Source organism: Balaenoptera acutorostrata, chromosome 5, assembly GCF_949987535.1.
Source record: "Balaenoptera acutorostrata chromosome 5, mBalAcu1.1, whole genome shotgun sequence".
Taxonomy (NCBI): Eukaryota; Metazoa; Chordata; class Mammalia; order Artiodactyla; family Balaenopteridae; genus Balaenoptera; species Balaenoptera acutorostrata.
The window spans coordinates 49,546,317-49,563,303 of NC_080068.1; the positions used below are offsets into that span (position 1 = coordinate 49,546,317).

General features: G+C 46.1%; 1 protein-coding gene and 1 long non-coding RNA gene across 4 annotated transcripts; one reads left to right on the top strand and one right to left on the bottom strand.

The window, feature by feature from the left end:
* Window positions 1-180: 180 nt before the first annotated feature.
* LOC130708248 (uncharacterized) lies at window positions 181-11,992 on the bottom strand. 3 transcript variants are annotated; one of them, XR_009008384.1, is made up of 5 exons: window positions 11,894-11,992; window positions 11,538-11,702; window positions 10,209-10,316; window positions 7,226-7,299; window positions 181-334 (listed from the first exon to the last, which is right to left on the bottom strand). It is a non-coding gene; the product is annotated as an uncharacterized LOC130708248 (long non-coding RNA). The 3 variants fall into 3 exon arrangements; XR_009008383.1 differs by lacking the exon at window positions 10,209-10,316; XR_009008385.1 differs by lacking the exons at window positions 10,209-10,316; window positions 11,538-11,702.
* A 120-nt stretch (window positions 11,993-12,112) lies between these two features.
* Window positions 12,113-16,440, top strand: SOWAHB (sosondowah ankyrin repeat domain family member B). The gene has a single exon (XM_007165629.2). It carries the CDS (start codon window positions 12,442-12,444, stop codon window positions 14,788-14,790), a length of 2,349 nt encoding a protein of 782 aa, XP_007165691.2. The 5' UTR covers window positions 12,113-12,441; the 3' UTR covers window positions 14,791-16,440.
* Window positions 16,441-16,987: the final 547 nt, after the last annotated feature.

The window sequence follows — 16,987 nt, forward strand, 5'->3', positions numbered from 1 at the left end:
GTGGAACAAGATGGGAGGAACAGGATGATCAGAGACTGTCATACACACTCTAGGCGGCCCATGGTTATGTGGGAAGGAATACACTTCTCTTTTTTTTTTTAATATAATGACTTTATTTATTTTTTATAAATTTATTTATGTATATTTTATTTTTGGTTGCCTTGGGTCTTCATCGCTGCGCGCGGGCTTTCTCTAATTGTGGCGAGCAAGGGCTACTCTTCGTTGCAGGGCGCGGGCTTCTCATTGCGGTGGCTTCTCTTTGTTGCGGAGCACGGGCTCTAGGCCCACGGGCTTCAGCGGCTGCAGCGCGGGCTCAGTAACTGTGGCCCTAGGGCTGCAGAGCACAGGCTCGGTAGTTGAGGCACACAGGCTTAGTTGCTCCGCGGCATGTGGGATCTTCCCGGACCAGGGCTCAAACCCGTGTCCCCTGCATTGGCAGGTGGATTCTTAACCACTGCGCCACCAGGGAAGTCCCTAGATAGTTATTGTTTTAAGTCTAATGTTGCTGAAGGCTCATATTAGGTGTAGCCCCAGTCCCTTGGGCTTATGGTATTATTTCCTTGGCTTAAAGTTTAGTATTATCTTTAGTTCCTAGCTTCCTTGTGAGAATTATTTAAAATTACTTTCCTTCTTGGTTAAGATTAATTTGAAACTAGATACTGATAAATATAATCTGTAAATCCACTCAACAGGCATACAAATAGCAAAAAAGTTACAATATATCCTGAAAGCAAACAGCAAGGATGCCACTATAGACCTCTTCTAGTTGTAGAATCTTCCTTAGGGTATTTCCCTCACTGCCTGTGACATGAGTCGCCCAAGTAAGAACAGCTATGTCCATCTGTATATGTGTAGGGCACCTCCCTCACTAGTATATGAATGCAATGAGCACACTACCAGACACATAGTAGGCACATGTGTTACAGTGTGTAATACACATGTGTTAAGTGAATGAATACACGTGTTACAGTGTGTAATACACATGTGTTAAGTGAATGAATAAGGAAGAAAAGTAGATCTTTGTAGGTAGATCTCGAAGATCTTGATCTTGTATGCAATGAAGAACCATTGCAGAGTTGTTTTGGAGCTTTGTTTGTTTATTGTTTTAACAAGAAAGTGAATGATCAGATCTGGTTTTTAGGCTTATAAAATGAGCAGCAGAGTGGAGGATGGACTGGACTTGGAGAGGGGAAACTAGAGGTGAGGAGACTGGTCAGGGGGCTAGTGCAACAGTCCAGGTGAAAGATGCAAGAGCCTTGGACTTCCCTCGTGGCGCAGTGGTTAAGAATCTGCCTGCAGCTGGAGGGAGCCTGCGCCCAGCGACGCGGGCCCAATGCAGCCAAAGAATAAATAAATAAATAAATAAATAAATAAATAAATTTATTAAAAAAAAAAATCCACCTGCCAATACAGGGGACACGGGTTCCATCCCTTGTCCGGAAAGATCCCACACACCGCGGAGCAACTAAGCCCGTGCGCCACAACTACTGAGTCTGCACTCTAGAGCCCGTGAGCCACAACTACTGAGCCCGCGTGCCACAACTACTGAAGCCCACGCGCTTAGAGCCCATGCTCCGCAACAAGAGAAGCCAGCGCGATGAGAAGCCCGCGCACCACAGCAAACAGTAGGTCCTGCTCGCCACAACTAGACAAAGCAGCAACAAAGACCCAACGTAGCTAAAAATAAATTTAAAAAAAATTTTTAGTTATTGAAAAAAAAAGAAAGATGCAAGAGCCTGAACTATGGCAGAGACCAGGTGAATGGGTATGAGATAAACTTCATGAGATGGAGTTGACAGCACTTGATGACTAATTGGCAGTGGGGGTGAGGAAAGTGGGATTAATTCAAGTTGTCTAGTTTGCAATGTGAGACTAGAGCTCAGGAGGAAGGCCCAGGGGGTGGAGGGGAAGCGATGTATTTGGAGGTGATAATTAAAACAATATTTGATGACGTTTCTCCCAAGGTGAGTATATATTTGAAAGATGGGTCCATCCTATCACTACTCACCTTTAAAACTGTTGGCCACCTATGATCTAAAAGATAAAATCCAAGTGTCTTTTTTTTTTTTTTTTTTTTTGGCTGTGCCGTGCAGCTTGTGGGATCTTAGTTCCCCGACCAGGGATTGAACCCAGGCCACAGCAGTGAAAGTGCCAAGTCCTAACCACTGGACCACCAGGGAAGTCCCCAAATCCAAATATCTTAATCTGATATTCAAAACCCTGCCCAGTCTAGTACAAGCCTATCTCTTGCTCAGTCATTTATTCAACCCACCAGCCTTCACATAGAGCCTGGAAATGCCACGGTCTATGTTGGGGACAGAGAGATAATAAGTCTTGGCTGTTGTCCTGGGGGGAGGTCTACTGCGGAAGAGAGACAACAAAACAGACCATTAGCTTTTGATAAAATCAGGATAGTAATGGGGACGATCTCATAGGGTTGTAGCAGGCATTAAGTGCGTTCATACACATAAAGCCCTTAAAACAGTGCTGAATATGCACTAGCTATTATTATTATAGGAGAGGCATGTACTGGGACTGGGGGTGTGTCTCCCTTGACTGGGCGACCACTGAGTTGAATCTTGAAGAGCATTTAAGTTAGCCAGCATAAACGGAGAAGGGGTGGGGCTGGGGAGACATTCCTGAACTTCCTCCTATTCCCTTGTATAGTGAGATGAATAGTGGCCACCCAAAATATACGTCCATGTCCAAGTCTCTGGAACCTGCGAATGTTACTTTATTTGTAAAAAGGTAAAGATCTGCAAATGTAATTAAATTAAGGTTCTTATGATCAGATCATCCTGGATCATCTGAGTGGGCCCTAAATCCCATGACGAATGTCCTTGTAAGAGACAGAAGAGGAGAAGCACACAGAAGAGGAGAAGGCCATGTGAAGATGGAGCCAGAGATGGGAGTGATGTGGACATAAGCCAAGGAAGTTAAGGAATGCAGACGGTTACCAGGGGCTGGAAGAGGGAAAGAAGGATTCTCTCCTAGAGTCTCCAGAGGGAGTCTGGCCTGCCAGCACCTTGGTTTCCAATGTCTCGCCCCATGAACTGCGAGAGAATAAATCTCTGTTATATTACTGCTTCCACCGCCACCTCCCAGTTTGTGATAATGCGTTACAGCAGCCCCCGGAAACGAATACACCTTGTTATTCTGAGTCTTCTCCACAGCTAGTTCTTTGCTAGTGGTGAAGAGGACACAGGCCTAGCTCTCACGGAACCTGTGTTCTTGTTGAGGGGACCACATAAAAATGAACAAATAGAAAATTTATTTTTAATAGTGGAGTGTTAGGTGCTGTGAAAGTAGAGCACCAGAATTGTATATCCAATTGTCCACTTGCCATCTCTACTTAAATACCTAATGGGCATCTCAAACTTAACTTTCCCCAAATAGAAGTGCCTGGAGGTGCCTGGCAGTGGAAGCTGATTGATCCACACGGTCAGGAAAGGCCTCTGCGAGGAGGTGACACATGCAGGAATGCTGAGGGTGAGCTAAGGCAATGACTGAACGAGGGCGGTCCAGAGAAAAGTGCTCGTTTTTTGGTTTTGTTTTGTTTTAGGACGGAAAGCAGCCCTTGAGAATGAAGAGAGGAAGAGGATGAAGATACACGGGGGAGGGGTAACAGAAGGAGTAAGGGTCCCCAGGAGGCAGAAGTGATGTGAGGCTAAGGGGAGAAAGCAGAGCAGGGATCAGGGTCCTCGAAGGGAGAAGCAGGAAGAGAGCAGGGGTTAAACAATGCTGACTCAAAACTCAAACTGTCGGAGTTTGAATCCTGGCTCTGCCACTTATGGGTTACAATATAGTAGGAAATCACATTATTTGGATCTTGATGTCCTCCACTATAAAATAAGGATACTAATAGCTCCTACCGCATAGGAATTTGTTCAGAGAATTAAATATATTAATATGTGTGAAGTACTTGGTTCCGTGTCTGGCGCAGAGCATGCAATCAATGTCATTATTACTATAGAGATCATGAGAAGGGACATCAAGTCTGGAATCAGAATGTGAGTACTGGAAGCAACTTCAGAAGCATCTGATCTAATTCCTTCACTGTACACATGAAGAAACTGAGACCCAGAGAGTTTGTATATTGGCCAGTTTAAAGAGAGAGTTTCAGGCAGAGTCAAGACTAGAGTAACTGCTTGAAAGTCTGCGCTTTTTCTAGGTGAGCATCACAGATAGACTTGGGAATCCTAAGAATACAGTTGGTGATTGAATCTGGAAAAATAGACAACATCACTCAGGTAGAACCCAGAGAACGAGTAGAGAACATGGAAAGAAGAGTTAGCAAGGGAGAGTCAGAGTTGGATCAGGGAGGTAAGAGAAGAACCAGAAAAGAGCAATGGTCATAGAAGCCAAGACAGAGATTTCAAAGGGAGAAAATGGTCAACTGGGTCAAATACTACAGAGAGTCGAGGAAAGATTATGACTCTGGTGCAAAATTTGAGGTCAGCTTGATTTGAGCACCAGTTCCACAAGACACTAAGCTCTGAAACTTGGTTTTCCTATACGTAAAATTGGGGTATACATGGAAAATCTGCTGACTCCTTTAACAAACTTTAAACTTTTAAATCTTGTAAAGTTGGCAATGGAAGGAGACTTTTCCATTCGGGGAGGGGTCAGTGGACCTTACTCCAGACCCTGGAATTAACCTTACTCGCTGGGTGTCTCACACTAACGTCTATTACAGCCACAAGCAGCAGACTGGCCTTAGGGGAACAAAACAGGATTTTATAGTTTCTCTCATTGCCATAGTATGACTGAGACAGGTCATAATATTTAAGCAAGATACTACTAAAGATTAGACCCCGAATGCTGAGGCTGATTATGGATGTCTTTTCTTCTCTTTCTAGGTTCCCTCCCTAGATAAATTCATCTAATCCCATAACTTTCAAATACCATCTCAATGCCCAAGACTCTCAGATTTATATCTCCAGCTCTGACCTCACTCCTGAGCAATTGCCTATTCTAGATCATTACTTAGATGGCTAATGTTCATCCCAAACTTAAACTTTCCAAAAGGGAACGCTCATCTTCCTGCCCCCAATATTGGTAAATTTATATTCAACCCACTAGCACATTCTCCAGTTTCTATCTCTAGAATATTTTCCGAATCTCAATACTCTACACCCAATACCTTGCTATTCCAAGCTACCACCATCTCTTGCCTTGCCCTCTGCAGTCATCTCTGACTGGATTTTCTGTTTCTACTTTGGCATCCCCTATAATCTACCCTCAACACAGCAGCCAGATGTTCTGTTATACATAAATCACATGCAACTCTCTTGATTATAAACCTCCAATAGCTTCCCATCACGCTTAGATGAAAACCCAAACCCCATTAGGCCTTGCAGGACCGAGACCCTGCTCACTGTTTGGACTTCTTCTCACTCCACACTTTCGTCCTTCCCTGTGCTCCAGCTTCGCCCGTGGTTTTCTTTCTGTTCCTCAAATACACCATACTCATTTATTTTATTTTATTTTCATTTTCTTTTTTTTTTCAAACTTTAAAAAAATTATATTAATTTATTTATTTGGCTGCATCGGGTCTTAGTTGCAGCATGCGAACTCTTAGTTGCTGCATGTGGGATCTAGTACCCTGACCAGGGATCGAACCCAGGCCCCCTGCACTGGGAGCGCAGAGTCTTAGCCACTGGACCACCAGGGAAGTCCCTCATTTTCTTTTTAAAATATATATAATTTTTATTTGTCAATTATACCTCAATAAAGCTGGAGAAAATATTGCAGGCTTGGGCAACTTCCCCCAATTAAAAAAAACAACAACAACAAGAGTTTCTTTCCTTGTTAGGAATATACTTGATAATAAAGCATGAACAATTATAGACACATATTTTTTTCCTTTTCTGATAAGAATTTTGTGGAATAAGACATAGAGAACAGACTTGTGGTTGCCAAGGGGTAGGGGGGTGGGGGAAGGATGGATTGGGAGTTTGGGATTAGCAGATGCAAACTGTTATATATAAAATGGATAAACAACAAGGTCCTGCTGTGTAGCACAGGGAACTATATTCAATATCCTGTGATAAACCACAATGGAAAAAAATATGAAGAAGAATATAAATACATATATATGTATGTATAACTGAATCACTTGGCTGTATGGTAGAAATTAACACAACATTGTAAATCAACTATGCTTCAATGAAATAAATGTAAAAAAAGAATTTTGGGAAATAAATGTATCACAATTCTTGTGTTTGTATGGCACAAATCTATAGCAGTTCTACAAACAACCAGCATATTCGTGTGTGAAGTAAAATGCTTTAAGCTCCAAACTATCAATATTAAAGAGTAAATTTCAACCATATGTTACGAGAAGAAAATAAATTATCTTTTTATTCTCTCTAAAGAGGAGAGTGAAAATTTTGATGAGATGGTCAAAGAGTGTGCACTAAACAATATAGGTGAAGTTGTCATAAAAGTTTATTAGGCAATTAATTTATAAACATATTATGCTAATTTATATGGAATTTGTGGCATTTCACTAGCTTTCTATAATATCACACTCATTTCTGACAAACGTTCGCTATTCCCTCTGTCTGGAATGCTTTCCCACCCTGCTCCCCTCTCTTCCACCTTCACATGGCTTGTCTCCTCCTTATCACTGAGGTCCCTGTTGATCGGTATCTTCTAAGAGAGAACTTCCCTGTCCATCCTGGCCAGAGTAGCTCTCCAGTCAGTATCATATCAGTTGGCTTTTGTATCTCATCACTTATCTGGTGATACTTTCTTGTTTATTTTTATGTTTATTGTCTCTTTTCCCTACTGGAGTATAAGTTTCCTAAAAGAGATGTTGTCTGTTTGCTTTACCATTGTGTTCCAGCCCCAGAAAAGCGAATACATGGTAGGCCCTCAATAAATATTGATGAATAAATAAATGATTAAAGGCTCAGGATAGGAGAAGGGAAATAAATGCAGAGAGCCCCATATCATTCGATTATCTGGCTTGTAACTTAGCACCCTCAACCTCAGCTTGTAGCCCAGCATAAAAATGCTTTCCCCTTGCTACTTCAGAGCACCCTCGGGAGTACCCAGACTTGTGGAAATCCAAACCTGAGAGAGACAGAGAAGGAGGAGGAGGGGGAATAGGAGAGGAAAGAAAGGGGGAGAGAGAGAGTGGGCCAGCACCCTAGTTTTCTCTCCTGCCTTTCTGTGGTACATCTTAGCTCTAGCTTCACCTGGGGATCTGTCCACCTACCTGGAGGGTTGACATTGAACAGCTGCACCTTCTTGGGTGGAGATTCCATTCTACATCCACAGTAGAGGTTTGGACTGAAGGCAAAGAATAAGCACATCAGAATACATCCTACAAAACATACATACATATTGATAGCAAGGAGAGCTACTTCCTGCAAGACGATGACCTCTGTCCTACACAGTTCCCATACTTGTTTTGAGGATCAAATAAAGGAGAGTAATCTAGAACGTGACACACATGCATCAGTCACAATACTATACTGTTAGCAGAGCGACTGCTCCTGGCAAAATGCCATTTGTGTTACTCATACCACGGTACTAAAGACTGATGTACATGATTCATGGTTATCCTCTCCATCCTAGATGACTTCAGTAACCTGCATGACTCATTCAACACCCTGTCTCACAGTTCCGTGATGTTATCTCCTCCAGTGCCTCTCACTTCCACTACATATGGTCACACTCTGAATCTCGTCATCACCTCCAAGTGATCCCACTTTGGAAACCTTAAGCCCCAAGACCTAAGAATATTTGATGCCCTGCTTACAGTAACCTAAACTTCAAGCTCTATATACACTTACTGCCTTTGTACCTACTTTTCAGCCCCACCAAGACTTCTTCAAATCTTTTCTCCTGATCTCTTAGCCCCCTAATTAATGCAATAGCCATTTTTCTTCTTTCTGTTCTCAATGGGAAAAGTGTCTCTCTCTGTCCTGTCCCAGGTAATCTCTCCACCTGGACTCTGGACTCCAGCCCCACCCCCATGCCCTGTTTCATCAATTATTTACCCTCTCCTCTAGGTCTTTCAACTTATCCTCTCTTGGCTTTTTTCCCTCAGCACATAGACATGATCATATCTCTTCTAACAACTACCAAAAACAAATCTTAGGTTACATGATCTGATATTCTCCATATCTAGAATTCTCTTTCTCCTTCCTTTCATGGTCAAGTCTTTCTTACCCTACTCACTCTGCACCCCTCTGTAACCTGATGTCTGTCCCCACCACTCTTCTGAAACTGCTCCAGACCTGGCCCCAGCGACCTAACAGGCTACGGTCACATTTCACTTCTTATCTAACTTGGCATCAACTCTAGAAAGCTGTTCACCCCTCTGCATCTGTGCTTCCGTGATACCACGCTCAGTGGTGTTCCTCTTCCCCCTCTAGCTGTTCCTTCTAAGTCTCCTAACAGGTTTATTTTCCTCTTTGTCCTTGGTAAATGTGGATTCACCCTGCACCCTGCTCCTTTCCCACCGCTGGCATATCTCTTTCTGAGCAATTTTGTCATCACCTGTGGCTTAGATGACTGTTTATGTATACTAAAGTCATACACTCTTGGAGCCTCCAACCTATATGGCCAACTGCCTCCTAGACATTTCTGTTTTTATGGCCTGTAGGCACCTCAACTTAATATGTCCCAAACTGAATTGATCATCTTTCCCATTTCCAAAACTGACTTTTTGGTCTACATTTACTATTCGTGTATATGGTTACAACCGTCCATCCAGAGACTCAGGCCAGATGCATGAGAGAAGCCAGCTTACTCCTCACCTCCAGACTCCTCTGGCTCCAAATCCTATTGACTTGGCCCCCTATCTCTCCAATCAATCCATTCATCTCTCTTTCTCTGACACTGCTGAACTTAGACATTTGGCTCCCTTTTCTGGATCATCTCAGTAATTTCCAGATTGTTCTTCCTGCTGGCCTCCATCTCCCTCCTCCAGTCTAAAGATCTGATATTGCTTTTTTTCCCTTTGTCATTGTTATTCATTTATGGCTTTTTTTCCTTTAGTGTCTTTTTCAAACTAAAAAGGAATATACTCTCGTTGTAAAATAGCCAATAGTTCATAAGGCTGTAAAGAAAAAGTTAGTTACCCCGATCCAATCCTCAAATCTTATTCCCAGTACACTTTTCTTTCTAAAAATATAATTTTATTAAACATGCTGTATTTCTTCTACTTTAAGAAGCACTTCCCCCGACACACACACATATTTTAACATCTCTGAAATCAAACTGTATCATACAGTCAATGGTGCCTTAGATTTGGTTAAATTCATTATTGCTCTGCAAAGTGCTATTTTTACTTGTTAATCTGGGTCATGATTCCAAACCAGCAACTACCTCCAGGATAATCTTTCTAAAGTACAAATCTAGTCGGGTCACTACCCTCCCAAAAATTCTTCAAAGACTCCTCTCCCCACCCCACCTCCACTCCCCAGGTCCTTCATCTTCTGACTCCCTCCTACTTTTGCAAGTCTTGTTTCCAGCACATCCTCACACATCCTCTTCCTTAAAGCCAGGTAGATCTGTTTGCAGTTAGTTCCCCAGATAGACTCTGCTGAGCCAGATCTTGGTGCTTTTGTACCAATGTTTCCTCTGCCTCTTCCTCACATCCTCTACTCCAAGTTGCCTCTTATTGGAAAATTGTCCCAATCCCCCAAACTGAGTCTAGGCTCTGCCTTTATGTGCTGCCTCTCAATTTTTCCAGCATCTGATGCACTTAACGCACAAGTTTAAGCCATTTCTCTTGTTTGTTGCTCCCAGTAAATAGTGAGCTCTCAAGCATGTGTTCCAGCAATGTCAGGGCAACATAGGTGCCCCATAAATATTTCTGAAGATGAGGAACTATACATGAGGGAAGCATAAAAATGTTCCCTGAGATAAGGTGAAGAGCATTCTAATTGACTATCACCTTAACCTGAGACAAGAGAGAGAAAAAGGAAGAGAGAAGATCTGGACACCAAACCACCTGGGCATCCAGAAAGCTAAAGCAATGGTTTTTTTTTTTCTTCCCTTTCCCCGTTTTCTACTCCTCCAGACCTGCTAATTCCACCCTCAACTAAAGATAATCTGATTTCAACAACCATGACTTTGATGGCCCCTTCCTTTCTTTCTAGTCCTAAGTGCTTCAAGTTCAAACCTCTATGTCATCACCCCCTCTTGCCACAAGTCCCCTATTTTGTAACCAGAGTTTTGGAAAGTACCAAAGGGGGATTCTTTCCACTTGCCACTCTTCAGTGCCCCCCTGAGTTTTCTGTTTGGACTCCCTCCTGCCGCAGTTGTGGACACACCTGGCAAGTTCTATCAAGCCTCTATCAAGAAAAAAAAAAAACCACACAGACACACACAAAAGGAAGCTAAAGTTTAACACAAAACCTTTATTTTAATAACTATTCTAAAGGCTTGACGTTAAGGTAGAGACCTCAGTGGAAAACATTTACCCCCTCTTAACCCAGTATTGGGTTTGGATTCAAGAAAATGCTGAAAATAGAAAACAATGTTTCCCAGTTCTTCTTTCTGACCTAAATAATTTAAAGCCAAGGATTGCAATTCATTCATGGAAAAGTACCAGGGTATGTTGGAGACTTAAAACAAAGCTCAGTTAATGTGGGTATGCGGCATCAGTAAAATTGGCCCATGCTAACACATGTTGACAATTGTGCGGCCAACATACTTTCAGTACCCTCCCTTAGCAAAAAGAACAAGGACACATGAAACAATTAGAAATAGTAGAGCAAAAGAAGAAAGAGTGGAAAGATGAGGGGAGTACAGGAAGGAAGACTGGCATTGACAGGGCAGGAGAAAATAGGAAATATAGCCAACAGAGCATTCCAAAAAATAAGCATATTTGCTGTCACAGTTGGGGCTGAGGATAAACAACCAGTCACAATGGAAAGAAATAAGAAGACAGCTAAAGAAAAGAATGGGAGAGGTCGTGGAGTCAGATAGGTAAGTAGATAAAACAAGGAAAGTATTTTTGGCATGTAACTAGGACTGATAAAGAAACAGGATAAGACCAGAAGGATTATTACAGAAAGGGCAGGATCAACATGTGGACAAGTGAAATGTAGGGGGAAAGCAGCTGTTAGGAAACGTGCTGTGATTCTACTGTCTTGAAGAGGCCAATGTTTTGAAACTAGAGTTTTTCAAGCTCTAGTCTACAAATGGACGTGGAATTAGGAAGTTCACGGCCCCGCAGGGGAGAATTAGAGTCAAGTAGACATTCCAGTGTTGGGAGCAGCAGGGTCAAATCAAGGAGCCTGTAATGCTTAACATTCTGAAGGTGTAGAGGAAACCTCACATTCGGAGGGAAAGACTTCACCACTTAAGCTAACACAAAAGAGACTACAAATCTCTTCTGTTCATAAATTGTGGACTAAATAAAAACAAAGGCACCAAATACCTTAACTGTCGAGACGTTAATTCCTGTACATCTCAGTTACTAGGGAATTCAACATCAAATTAGATTTTTCCGGCACCTTAATGTGAGACTGTCAGGAAGGAAAAAGGCCTTCCTTTTTCCTGTAACCAACCTGTAATCTTCAGAGTGATTTCTCTTTTCGGTACAGATTTCGGTGTATTTGGACCCGTAGGCGCCAGGGTCCGGAGGAGCCGCCCCGGCAGTATCACCAGATCAAGATAGACTTGTTTTGGATGAAAAATGAGTTTTCCCCGACCTCGATACTGCCTCAGGGTATCTGAAATTAATAGCCTACATCGTTAATAAAGGTATGTTTTGGAGAGACAGCAAGATGCTGGTTAATTTGCACCTTCTTCCCCACCCAGCGGCTTCAGCTGTGACTAACGAAGCGAAAGGAGAGGGCAAGAACAGGTCTATTGTTTTCGTTTCCTACGTGGCCGAAACCCAAAGGAGCATCGGGTCGCCTACCTGCCTTCCATTCCCCGGCCCGGGAGCGGCTGCGCGACCTGCCAGGCTGTACGTTGCCGGCTCCGGCTAGCTGGCGATCTCACCTACGGCGCTCTTCCGGGCTCGGACCAGCCTGACTCATCTGGGATGGGTGGCAGGGGTGGGGGAGACCTCAGAGGGTGGAGGGACAGGAGGAGGCGGGCCGTGCCCTTCCCCCAGAGCCGGGGAGGAGGCGTCGCCAGGGCGCAGGTGAAACCGACTCCGACCTATCCCGGGAACTTTCGCAGCGGGCACTCGCTGCGCGAGGCGCGCATCGCGCAGGGGCGGCCTGGGAGCCGCCCTCTCCCACCCTGGGCTGCGCGCGGGGGCTCAGCCCCGGGGCCTGTCCCCGGGGGACCCGCGGCCCTCTTGGCACGTTCAGGGGCTGCAAGCAGGCCGCGGCTGATGGAGGCGGGTGGCGCCGCCCCGGGCGCAGGTGACAGACGCCAGGCCAGGGTTTCTGTTGGCGGGGGAGAGCGCAGGGAGGGCGAGACGCAGACACCTCGGGGCCAGGGGACGACGGGGCAGCGATGGCCCGAGAGTTGAGCCAGGAGGCACTACTGGACTTTCTGTGTCAGGCCGGGGGCCGAGTGACCAACGCCGCCTTGCTGAGCCACTTCAAGAGCTTCCTCCGAGACCCCGATACGCCCCCCAGCCAGCACCAGCGCCGCCGCGAGCTTTTCAAGGGCTTCGTCAACTCGGTGGCCGCAGTGCGCCAGGACCCCGACGGCACCAAGTACGTGGTGCTCAAAAGAAGGTACAGGGACCTTTTGGGGGAGGAGGGGCTGCAGCGACCCAGCGACCCGCCCGCGGCCGCCGCCCCTGCAGGGGGAGCTGCGCCCAGCTTCCCGCTCCTCGCGCGCAGTGGGGAGCCGCCGCCGCCGCCGCAGCAACCCCGGCGGCGGCGGCGCGAGAAGGAGCTAGAGGAGGAGCCAGCAGGTGCCGCAGACCCGGCCGCCGAGGCAGGTTGCGATGGACTCCTCGCCAGCGGGGCCCGGGAGGCGGCCCGGAGAGGCGGCCGGCGGAGGGGCAGCTCCGGCCACAGGGCGCCGGTGCCCGCGGCCGCCCAGGACGGAGCTAGGTGCGCGGCGGCCGAGACGCAGGGCCGCCGCTGCTGGGAATGCCTCCAGAACGGCCTGGGGGGACTCCCGGGCGAGCCGCTGCTCGGCTCACTCCCCGACCCCCCCACCGCCACCGCCAGCGCCTGGGAGAAGCCGGCGCCGGCCCCGCCTGCCCAGGACGACCGCGGGGCTCCCAGGCCGCAGCGGGAAGATGCGCCCGTGGAGCCCCCGCCGGTGTCCGCGGCACCCCGCTCTCCTCCGACAACCGTCGAGGCTGCTGGGAGCGGGGCTTCCCCGCCTGCTCTCCAGTCCTGCCCCACTCCCCCCGGAGAGCCGCCCGAGCTGGTGACCCCGAGCTCCCTGCATTATTCGACCCTGAAGCAGCAGCAGCAGCGCACTCGAGAGTGGGTGGCCAGACACCCCCAGATACCCAAGGCCCGAGACCAGGGTCCCATCCGAGCCTGGTCGATACTGCCAGACAATTTCCCCCAGCTACCCTCGGAGCCGGGCTTCTGGGTCCCGGAATCTAAGCCAGCACCTCCGGACCTCCCTCCTCCCCCTCATTCTCTCTTTCCCGCTGTTTCGGAATCCTGGCCCGGGAAGTCTCCACTGGCCGTCTTTCGTAGCATTCGTTGTCAGCTGTCCCTACAAGATCTGGAGGACTTTGTGGACCAGGAGAGCCACGGCAGTGAGGAGAGCAGCAGTGGACCCAAAGAGTCCCCTGGGGGTTCTGAAGAAGGGCTGCACCTTGCCCCGGGAGCCCCAGATGGGAGAAGGCTCAGGAATCCAGCTGGGGCCCCTTCTCAGGGCCTCAGGAACAGAGAGGATGGTCACCCTTCTCAGCCCGTCCCAATAGGAGCTGGTGGCCTTGCAGGCCACCCTCAGCCTTTGCCCTGGCCTGTCCCCAAATTAAGGAGATCCCTAAGGAGGAGCTCTAGGGCAGAGAGAGCCCAATTGTCCTCCTCTGATGAGGAGTGCCTTGAGGGGGATTTGTTGAAAAGGAGCCGGCGCCCTCCCCGGTCCAGGAGACCCTCGAAGGTGGGAGCAATGTCCAGCCCAAGGGTGGATGCCGCTTTGACACCAAAACCTGCAGACCTTAAGGCTACTGTTGTTGAGTGTGGTCATCCACACAGCTCATGGGCCCCTGGAGGGGAGAGGCCTGCAGCCTTGATCCCCACCAGACCTTCTGAGCACAAGTCATCCCTGGTCCCTCTTGATGCCAGGGAGCATGAATGGATTGTGAAGCTTGCCAGTGGCTCTTGGATTCAGGTGTTGACTTTGTTCTGGGAGGACCCCCAGCTGGCTTTGCACAAAGACTTTTTGACTGGGTACACTGCCTTGCACTGGATAGCCAAACACGGTGACCTCAGGGCCCTTCAGGACTTGGTCTCAGGCGCACAGAAAGCAGGGATTGCTCTCGATATAAATGTGAAGTCCAGTTGTGGGTATACCCCGCTGCACCTTGCAGCCATTCATGGCCACCAGGGGATCATCAAATTGCTAGTGCAAAGGTTGGCGTCTCGTGTGAACGTCCGGGACAGCAGTGGGAAGAAGCCTTGGCAGTATCTGACCAGTAATACCTCTGGGGAAATATGGCAGCTACTGGAAGCCCCACGGGGCAAGCCCATTTTTTCCACCTATCCCTTGGTTCGAAGCTCTTCCCCCACCAGGAAGGCCAAGAGCCGGGAAATATCTAGAAGTGTCACTCGAAAGACTTCCTTTGCTGCACTGCTCAAAAGTCAGCACAGCAAATGGAGGTCAGCCAACCAGTATGAGAAATTCCCCAGTCTAAGGGAAAGAGAAGAGTATAGTGACTGAGGGGAGCCCCTCTTTCCAACATGGCCTCCACAGCCCCATCGTTGAGCTATTCAGTGAGAGAATCCAGGGGGAATGGAAAAATTGCTGAGGAGTTGGTCGAGAGGCCAAGTGAGATGGCCTACCTAGTGTTTACCTCCCTGGATTCTGCGTCAGCACATCGTGGACCTCAGAGGTCGTCCAAGCTTTCTGACGGCTCAAGTCCTTGGGCCAGTGAACGTAGACAAGGAGCAGAGTCAGGTGCTTAAAACCCGGCTGTACTTCTCCTTCCCTTGCCATCACAGATCCGGGCACAGCAGGCCACACTATTCTCCCAAGCAGCTACCCCAGGCCTTGGCTAGAGAGGAAACAGATGTCTAACAAGAAGAGAGGCAATTCAAGGAATTGATGAAGCTCAAACAAAATCCTCTCTCTGGCTAGGAGCTCTCTGGCTTCCATTCATTTGGAGAACAAATCTTGGCTGAGAGTGGAAAACACCAGGTTTGAAATCAGATGGCTCCTCTTCTTTCCCTTTTTTTTTTTTTTTTTGGCTTTCAAATCTGTGCAGTAAAATTATTACTGGAGAGTAGAAGTTGCTCTAAGAGATTCCTCTGCCCCATCCTCAGGTCTTCCTTTGAATGCAACCTTTGGTGGCCAGCGCAAGAAATGATTAATGCCTCGTTTCAGAGAAGCAGTTGGTTAAATCCAGTTGTGACTGACATTCAGACCCTGCTTTTTTAAAAGAACATCAACCTGAGGGGAACTTTCCAAATGTAAAAACTGTATGGCTCATTTGCATAGTGACTGAAACCATCTTTTATGGAAGCTCCCTGTGTAACAAACAGCAGAATTAGCATCAGTAGTTTTCAGTAGGTTTGAATGGCCAGTGTTCATACTCATGAAAAGTGAGAAATGATTTTGTTCTGGGGATGCAGTAAGGGTTATGAGGTGAATGCCTCCCCACCAGGAATTTTCTAAGCTGCTAAATATAATTTTATTTGCACTAAACATTTTGCCAATTAAGATTAAATATTAGCCTTGAAGTGCTATATCTCTAACAGGAAGTGGTCCTTTTATTTGCTTGTGATGGGACTGATCTTTGTGGGTCCATGGAATGAGAGAATGGCTAGTTTATAAACTGCAGTAGAAAATCAAGATTTCAGAATGTAAATTCAAAGAGGGCTGAAAGATGAAGTGTCTAAGAGGAAATAGTTAATTTTTTATGGAAATGTTCTCATGTGCTGTGGCAATGATGTATTTTAAAGAATTTTTGTGTTTCTTCTGGCTATTTTCCCCCATTAAAATATCAATAGATCTTTATAATTTATTGTACTTATGCTGATTATTGTTAACTTTCTGCCTTACAAAACTGTGACTCAGTGAGTGTCAAATATTTTGTTTCTTTGTAGTTTTACTTTATAATTTTGCTGAAATAAATATATCTGTTCTATCAGAAAACGAACAAAAAAATAGGCAGAATAAATAAATCTAAGGGTTGCTTTTCTCCAAAAAGACGTATACAAGGGATGAAACTGGCAAATCACATCAAGAAAAAAAAGCTACAAGCACAGACAGCAGGTGTATGGTTAGGAGAGATGAAATTTTTAAACATAAAAGATAAACATTTATGTGAATACTCTAGTACAGGCGGTGATCTCCCAGGAGGGAAAAAAATAAAAAATGTCAACTTCTTTTAAAAGCCAAAGAATGTTTTTACTTTACCATATTGTTATCACAATGTCAATTTATTCAACAACTATGTTTTCCTTAGTGCTGTGGGATTGATAAAGGTGAATGGGACATGACTTCTCACCTCTTGAACTTAAAATCTAACAAGACTTGTTGTTGACTGATTTATACCATACCTTACTCCCAAGATGTCTTTTAAAGCTGCATTGTATTAGGTATAAGCTTTTAAAATGAGGCAAAGGAAAAAAAAGGTGGTACCAGGAATGAGGACAAAACAACTGCAATACAAGAAAAAAAATTTTTTTCAGAGTGTCGTAAGTACAAAATGAAGTGCTCCAGAGGATTTCAGAGGAGAGAGTCCTTTGGGCTAAGAAAATCAGGGTGGGCTACTGGGAGGCCAGGCATCTTTAGGTGAATGATCTTGGCTTTCCACAGAAACCAGCTTTGTTGGTTCTACCACATTCTTGCCTTTGGCTTCAGTGTGTGATTTCATAGCACAACACTGGGTGATAGTTCAATGGTTAGGACACAT

Excerpts from the sequence above, each read along its gene's own strand:
- SOWAHB (XM_007165629.2), top strand. The coding sequence starts at position 12,442 with ATGGCCCGAGAGTTGAGCCAGGAGGCACTACTGGACTTTCTGTGTCAG.